Source organism: Neophocaena asiaeorientalis, unplaced genomic scaffold, assembly GCF_003031525.2.
Source record: "Neophocaena asiaeorientalis asiaeorientalis breed wild unplaced genomic scaffold, Neophocaena_asiaeorientalis_V1.1 scaffold270, whole genome shotgun sequence".
In the NCBI taxonomy this organism is placed as follows: Eukaryota; Metazoa; Chordata; class Mammalia; order Artiodactyla; family Phocoenidae; genus Neophocaena; species Neophocaena asiaeorientalis.
The window spans coordinates 16,317-24,551 of NW_020174650.1; the positions used below are offsets into that span (position 1 = coordinate 16,317).

General features: G+C 45.8%; 1 protein-coding gene across 2 annotated transcripts in view; it reads left to right on the forward strand.

The window, feature by feature from the left end:
* The window catches only part of GLUL (glutamate-ammonia ligase), a 9,535-nt gene extending 1,736 nt beyond the window's left edge, over positions 1–7,799 (forward strand). For both annotated transcript variants that reach the window (XM_024758842.1, XM_024758844.1), the window contains 6 exons: positions 1,023–1,201; positions 2,494–2,655; positions 4,247–4,393; positions 4,805–4,932; positions 5,139–5,338; positions 5,916–7,799. In XM_024758842.1, coding sequence (XP_024614610.1) covers positions 1,023–1,201; positions 2,494–2,655; positions 4,247–4,393; positions 4,805–4,932; positions 5,139–5,338; positions 5,916–6,234 — 1,135 coding nt within the window. In that variant the 3' untranslated portion in view covers positions 6,235–7,799. The remainder of the gene's footprint in view (positions 1–1,022; positions 1,202–2,493; positions 2,656–4,246; positions 4,394–4,804; positions 4,933–5,138; positions 5,339–5,915) is intronic.
* Positions 7,800–8,235: the final 436 nt, after the last annotated feature.

Here is an 8,235-nt window from a genome sequence, read left to right on the forward strand (position 1 = left end):
GGGTGAGGCTGTGGGAGGGAGAAGCAGTTATGTTTTCAGCTGGGCAAACATGGACGGTTGCCCATAGAAACTTTGCCACTGTACTTCAGAAAGTTACCCAAGTCATTGGAGGAGAACAGTGTGTTCCCTTTCCAGCCACCCTGGGCTGTCGACAGCAGAGGGAGGAGTAGAACGTTTCCTCTTAATGTTGAGGTTTGGTTTTGTGGCTTCAGTGTCTCTTCTTTCAGGGGTTTTGCGGTGGAGCCTCGCAGTTTTTAGCATGCCTCAGCTTTTGAAACCCCAGAGCTTTTTGATTTAGAAGTGGGAATTTCTTAATTACTTGAAAAGCTCTCTGGTGGAATCTGGTCAAACTTAAATGTCCTGTCTGAAGTGAGAACTTTGCCTCAGACTGATGCAAATTATGCCATCGTGTATCTTAGAATCCAACTTGGATTGGCTATTTTTACATCTTGGTAATTGTGATAACTGCTGTTCTTCTAGGAAGCCACCAGTCTCTTAAATCTTCTAGCTAGCCCCCTTGTTTCATCCTACCAACTAAATGGGGGGGGGGTGTTTGTTTTTTGGAAGGGTGGAGGAATCTTCAAAAGCACTCTTTACTGAGATATCCTCTGGGGTGTAAGGAAAAGGGAAGACTTAACCCAGAGATCATAGCAGCCAAGCCTTTCTGTGACTGGATTTTACTTGGAGACAATGTCTGTTCGGCAGACTTTCTGTTTCAGAACTTTTGTATCTTCATTGTGTTTTGGGGTTTTTTTCTCCCTCTAGTATCTTAGGGTGAAAAATGAAACAATTCCTCTACCTCTGATAAACTGCAAAAAGTAGAGCTTAGCGCTCACAAGTTTAGATTCTGGCTTGAGGAAGCTTATAAGGAGACTTTTGTCTAGTATAAAAGTTTAATCTCCCTGAAAGCAAGTTAAATAGGGAGGGGCCACCACTCCCGCTGCTTCTTGATTTAGTTGTCCTTATTGCGTCAGAGGATCTGTTTGGAGTTGGTGTTCTTATTTTATTTTGTCTCTCTCCAGAACACCTTCCACCATGGCCACCTCGGCGAGCTCCCACTTGAACAAAGGCATCAAGCAGGTGTACATGTCCCTGCCTCAGGGTGAGAAAGTCCAAGCTATGTATATCTGGATTGATGGTACTGGAGAAGGACTGCGCTGCAAGACCCGGACCCTGGACTGTGAGCCCAAGTGTATAGAAGGTGAGAGACTGAGCTGGCTGGGAGCAGCGTGAGGGTGGGCGGCAGCCTGAGACCAAGCCACTAGATTTGGCCTCCGTTTGTGAAGCTTTTCGAAGGCGGGACTTTTCAGACTTCATTCAACCAACATTAAGCTCCTACACTGCCTCCAAGCATAACAGCAATGGACCCCTTCATTTAAATGAAATCTTGCGTGTAAGCCAGTATATTGAAGGAAAAGAGACTAAGTCTGGGGGCGAGAGGGGTTGGAAACTTTGTTTACTTGGGCAGTCCTACTTAATTGGCCCTAAGGTACGGCCAGGAACCCAGTTTGAAAACCACCTGACTATGCCATCTACTTTACAAACTATTTGAATGCTGTTTCAGACTCATGTGTCACTGAGGTTCTACATGCAAAACAAACACCCTAAAGTGGTCTCTAGGACCAGCCGTCATTAGTTTTTAGTTGATGCCACTTCTGGAAATTCTTCAGCTGGCTGATTGCTTATCCTACAGGAGCTATTATATGAGTTGTGACAACCTCATTCTTTTGGTCTAGAACAAACCGTAGCCACTCTCCTTCTGGAAAGGGACCGTGGTCCATCATCTTTTACCTGCTTTTAGGTTAGGTTACTCTTCTGATAATGTTCACATTTGAGCGAATGAATGAATGACTGTAATATAAAGCATATACTGTGCACCTGCTATGTGGCAGGTATTGGATAGGCCCTGGGAATACAAGATGAGAGTCTGGTCTCTGCCTTGGGAGACCTCATAGGCAACTGGAGTGATGAAGGAACTGGCCTTTAAAACATAGTGTGGATACGTGACATGGGAGCGCCATTGAATAAGTCATCCGGCTGGTGTCTGTTTCCTCATCTGTTAAAATAAGGACACCACTTGAACTAGGACAGTCCGTCACACAGTGGGCGGAGGAATTAGAGAAAGAAGCAACAGAGTTGGCTCTCAGAGAATCTTTATTTCTCCGATTTCAATACTTTAAATGAGGACTGACTGACTGACTGGTGATATCCAGTTTGTCTCCTTGGTGTCCAGTAGACTTATTTACAGAGGAAACGTCATTCTTAGGTTGCTCTTGTGACTGTTACTTCTTTTAGGAAAGTGATGCGGTGGTCTTACTTGGAACTCAGATAGGAAGGACTGTAGGGCTACCTGCAAACATCAGGGTTTGCGTGTAATAGTGGCAGTCATGCATGCCTCGCTGGCTTTCTGGACAAGAGAGTATAGATCTTGTGAAGATCTGAAAAGTTCCTGTGCGTTTTAACTATAATTTCCCCCTCTCTTTTTTACCCCAGAGTTGCCGGAGTGGAATTTTGATGGCTCTAGTACTTTTCAATCCGAAGGCTCCAACAGTGACATGTATCTCGTCCCTGCTGCCATGTTTCGGGACCCTTTCCGCAAGGACCCCAACAAGCTGGTGTTCTGTGAAGTCTTCAAGTACAACCGAAAGCCTGCAGGTGTGTATAGGATAGGTATGGATACCCCAGTCCATGAATTGTATAGGTGGGCGGGAGAGGATATTCCAAAATCGGTATTGGAAAGACAAGCTTATCTCAGAGCTGTCTTAGAAGTCTGAAGGATTGGACATGGACCTCTCCGTCCTGAACTTCCTTGTTCAGAGAGGTTGTATGGTCCATCCTCCCATTGTTGGTTCCATAAAACGACATTGGATTCTTCTAAATCTGCTGGGGGAGTGCCGCATGTCACAGTCGTCCTGCTTGTAGATCTTAAGAACACGGATTCTGAAGTGAGAATGTTGGGTTTGAGTTCTAGATCTGCCACTTATTTGGTATGAGCTTGGGCAAGTTATTTTTCTCCTGTACTTTTCACTTCCCCGATTTTAAAATGGGGAAAATAATGAAATCCGTCTCATAGAGTTGTTTAGAGGATTAATTGAGTTAATATGTGCAAATGATTGAGAAGAATTGTATGTTAAATATTGGTTGCCTTTTCATTCCAGAGAGCTTGTCTTCTTTCTCTGTCCACTGACTAAAATAAGAGCATCTTGGTTCACTGATAACATACGTTTGCCTTGAGGTTTGCTGTAACTGCACCTTTGGTTTTTGTCTGGCATACCCATTGCTCCCAGTTCTCCACCATTCACCTTTTTAAGCTCAGCTGGAGTCTCACTTCCATGAAGTCTCTTGCTACACTCAGCCAGTGAGACTTTTTGGCAAGTCACTTAGTGACTCTGGACCTTACTTGTCTTTGTTTTGAGAGGCATTATCAAATTGTGGTAAAGGGCCTGAGCTCTGAAGTCGACAAGCAGGGTTTCCTGACCTTGCTGCTTGTGCTGTACCCTGGGCAGGCTACCTACCATCTCTGAGCCTCATTTTCTCGTTTGTGAAAATGGAGACTCGTAATACCTACCTCAGGGCTGTTAGGAAAACGAAGTTGGGGGTTTTCTTTGATGTAACGTAGAGATCTTAAAATGGTTCCTGGGACATAGTGAAACAGCCATAATGAGTCTATAAAGTTCCGGTCTGGGTTAGAAATTGTTCCCAGTTGAGCTCGTCGCATTTTATTTTATTTTTATTTTTTTGTACTAAGCAGTACTATAGAACTTAGCACTTTATCTGCTCTCCTGGAATGTAAAGCTCTTAATAGGCAAATGATTCTCTCAATAAAAATTGTAGATTTGGCTCTAAATGCTTGAGAAACTAGGAATAAGTCTGACAGCTAGAAGCAGTTCTTTTGTGAATAGAGGGTTTACGTGCCTGACATTTGGTATTTGGGAAGGAGCCAGCTTGCAGATAAGGTGAAAACTTGCTCTGTTCTGGATCCACTCCCATGTGACTCTGTTGTAACCCAGTTTAGTTATAAATAAAGCCTTTTGAGAGTCTCCCTGCAGATATATAATCATAGCTTCTCTCATCGTCCCCTTTTACACCGACCGACCGGGGCACAGAAAGGTTAACACTGGGTCAATTCAGCTTACAATCAACATCTCAAGTACCTGGAGTCCAAGGAGTATTTCCCACCAATGCAGGGATTCAGTACATTTGTCCATATGTCTCTAATAGTGCGTTGACTCTTTCTTTTTCCTAGAGACCAATTTAAGGCACACCTGTAAACGGATAATGGACATGGTGAGCAACCAGCGCCCCTGGTTTGGAATGGAGCAGGAATATACTCTCATGGGCACAGATGGGCATCCCTTTGGTTGGCCTTCCAACGGCTTCCCTGGGCCCCAAGGTAAGTCCCCTTGGTGAGGGGTGAATCTTGCTCCTCCCCAAGTGCTTAATTAGCAAGGAAAGTCTCTCTCCCCAGAGATGGGAGTGAATCCTTGTGGATCAAAAAGCTAAGGGAGTATCTGTGAGATTGGCTGAAATAATACCGTAAAGAGAGAGAGCCCTCGTGCTACCCAAATCCAGACGTGGATGTTGAGACATGAACATTGCGGGAAAACCTTTGGCCCTACCGAGAATGTGGCCAGGAGGGCCCCCTGCACTCCACTCCTGCACCTCCAGGTGAAGGCAGGGATGGTGATTCCAGAGAGCAAGTGTTGAGAGCTTTCTGACTTCTGACTTTGGGCCGTGCATCTCACATAGATAGGAATTTTCTTGATGTCCTGCCTCTTGACCTTCCATCTTGACGCCTCTGCAGGTCCCTACTACTGTGGTGTGGGAGCAGACAAAGCCTATGGCAGGGATATCGTGGAGGCTCACTACCGGGCCTGCTTGTATGCCGGCATCAAGATCGGGGGCACGAATGCCGAGGTCATGCCTGCCCAGGTAAATGGCTCTAGTCCGTCACCTTCCCCACCTAGAGGCGAGTGGGGACTTTTGCTAGCAAGTGCTGCTATGGGGCCCCGCTCCTTAACCCAAAGTCCTCAAGGTGGCTTGGAGTAGGGGTAAGAAGGGTGCACGTGTCAGAGCTTCTGGGTTGGGGGGTGAGCAGTGGGTTTTGCTTTAAAGGCCAGTCTTCTCGTTCTCTCTAGTGGGAATTCCAGATAGGGCCCTGTGAAGGAATCGACATGGGAGATCATCTCTGGGTGGCCCGCTTCATCTTGCATCGTGTGTGTGAAGACTTCGGAGTGATTGCCACCTTTGATCCTAAGCCCATTCCTGGGAACTGGAATGGTGCCGGCTGCCACACCAACTTCAGCACCAAGGCCATGCGAGAGGAGAATGGTCTGACGTGAGTGCCGCCTCCTGCTGGGGCTGTTTCACTCTCTTTGCAAGAATACTTGCCAAGGGTTTGATGTATCGGGGATGAGTCAGCCGCCTTCTCAGTTCGTACCTTAGCCCTTGGCTTCAAAAATTGTCTTCTGATCCTGTCATTTTGTTTCTATTTGAAAAGTACCCCAAAAATACTCTAGGAGTAGGATTCAAGGATGGTGATAGGGGAAAGTTGACACAGATGAATGCATTTGAAAGTCTTTAGTAAGAACTAAATTAGTAACCGTACAGGCTTATGAATGAATTCAATGCCTGTGGGTGGGAGAAAGTCCTTGATTGGGATCTTTTCATTCAACAAATGCCATCTACTGCATGTCTAGCACTCTTCTGAGCACTAAGAGACACAGGTTACAAGGCAAAGTGCTGCCCTTGTGGAGAATTTGTTCTCCTGGGGCCATGTTTTGGTGAAGTAGACCCTGGACAACAGTCTTTGGTAGATGAGTCACTCCATTCTTGGATCCACACCTGCTCCTCTGCCCTTGAAGGGCGGGTTTCCTGGTGGCAGGTTGGACCCTCATCTTAACTGTCTCCTCCAGGTACATTGAGGAGGCCATCGAGAAACTAAGCAAGCGACACCAGTACCACATCCGAGCCTACGATCCCAAGGGGGGCCTGGACAACGCCCGGCGCCTAACTGGATTCCACGAAACCTCCAACATCAACGACTTCTCTGCCGGCGTGGCCAACCGTGGCGCTAGCATCCGCATTCCCCGGACTGTCGGCCAGGAGAAGAAGGGTTACTTTGAAGACCGTCGCCCCTCTGCCAACTGTGACCCCTTTGCGGTGACAGAAGCCCTCATCCGCACGTGTCTTCTCAACGAAACTGGCGACGAGCCCTTCCAGTACAAAAACTAAGTGGACTAGACTTGCAGCCGTCAAAACCCCTCCTAATCCTACATCCTGCTGCCACTCTTGCCCCTCTCACCTGTTATAATAGCTGTTAACTCAAAGGGTGGGATGTCAAGGTCTTTTTTTATTCCTCACTCTTGCTTTCTTTGGCCAGGATAGAGGGGTCAAGTTCTTAATCTCCTCACAACCACCTACCCCCCCACCATTTTTTTTCCTATCACTGAAGCTTTCTAGTGCGTTAGTCGGGGTGGGGTTGGGGAAACATAACCACTGCTTCCATTTAATCAGGTGTGTTTGTCCAATAGGCATAGCTCTCCGGACAGAGAGCATAGTATTTGTGAAGGGAGGGGGAAGACTTTCTCTGCGTGGTAGCTGAGTGGGGGGCAGGGGGCATGATTCTGTGGTAAGGTTAGGATTTCCCTTTCTTGGTGAGAAATTCCATTACTTATAAGGTTATAACCAACTTTCTATTAAAAGTGAGAATTAGGGGAGAAGGAATGGTGGGAAATCAGGTAGGAAAATGCCCTACATCTCCTAGTGTGGTGCTTCCCTTGCCTGGGGCTGAATGCCCTGACAAGCTCAGCATAAATGGATGGATAGCCCTACCTTAAAAGAAAGAGTTCCATGTTGTTTGGTCCTCCATTTATAACACAAAGCAGAGTAGTATTTTTATATTTAAATGTAAAAACAAAAAAATTATATATACGGGTGTGCAGATAAATGTGTGTTTTCTCTTTAGCAAGTAAAAACCATTCTGGTCACAGGGAGCCAAATTTGAGTTGAGTAGTCTGGTCTCCTTTTGGTGGGGGGAGGGGGGTGCTTGACAAGTTGGCTACCGGGCTCTCATCCCCTCACTACCACTTCAGGGCTTCTCTGCCCTGCTCACCCTTCTGGGGAGGCTGGCACGGCTTGGCTGTGTCAGCCCGCGGGAGCAGCAGTCACCTGAGCCCTGGGGCTTTGGTTCAAAAGACACACATGTACTTGTACACACAGGGGTTTGGAAATATGAGTTGGCTGGTCAACTTGAGCATGTTACTGACAAGGGGGTTTGGGGGTTATTTTCTGGTGGGACTAGCATGTCACTAAAGCAGGCCTTTTGATATATTAAAAAAAAATTTTTTTAAAGCAAAACAAGTTTAGATTTTAATCGTATTTGTAGGGTTTCTAAGTCTTTGTTTTACAGAATTGCTTGTTTGCTTTAGCTGTCTTCTTCCCATGTCTGCTGTTGGAGAGATGAGGACAGGTCTGGAGTCAAAACACTTGTAATTTTGTGTCCTGGTGTCTATTCTCTGAGTGTGAAATATTCCCTTCCTTTGTTTAGATTCCTGAGGAGTTTTTTTTTTTTTTCTTTTATAATAAAAACAAACCCCACCTTTGTCCCTACGTCTCCCCTACTGTTTCTGGCTGTTTTTGTGTTGGCTGCAGCAGGCAGGCTATGGTTTTTTCTTACCATGACAACTTCTAATTGCCATGTACATACAGTATGTTCAGAGTCAGATAACTACTCATTGTAAACAAACTGTGTTAACTGCCCAGAGCAGCTCTTATAAATCAACCTAACATTTATAAGATCTCTTCTGACTTGATTCTTTGTGATTCTTTTAAATCGCTATGTGCCTCTTCATTCCCTTTTACTACCAAAAAAAGGGGAGTTTTTTAAAAGAGGCAAAGTAAGTTCAGGTTTACCTGTTCTTGGAATTAAAAAAAAAAATCTTTCCTGAGTCTTGTTGCCAACGAGATCTTTCCCATGCTTTGGGAATTTGGATATGTGGGTTAAGGCATATCCCAGCCTTAGAATTTTGCAGTAGGGTACAAACACCAGCCGCCCCCTGCCTGTGCTCCAGAGCTTGCCTTTGACCTATCGTGCTGTCACATTGTTCTGAATACCCCTCTGCCTTAATTTTATAGCAGCCTGAAGTGTTTAGTGTGCTTTCAACTGGTCTCACTATCCCTACTGGTCTCCATTTCATCCTGTGCCCAGCTGCCAGTGATTCATCTAAATAGCAA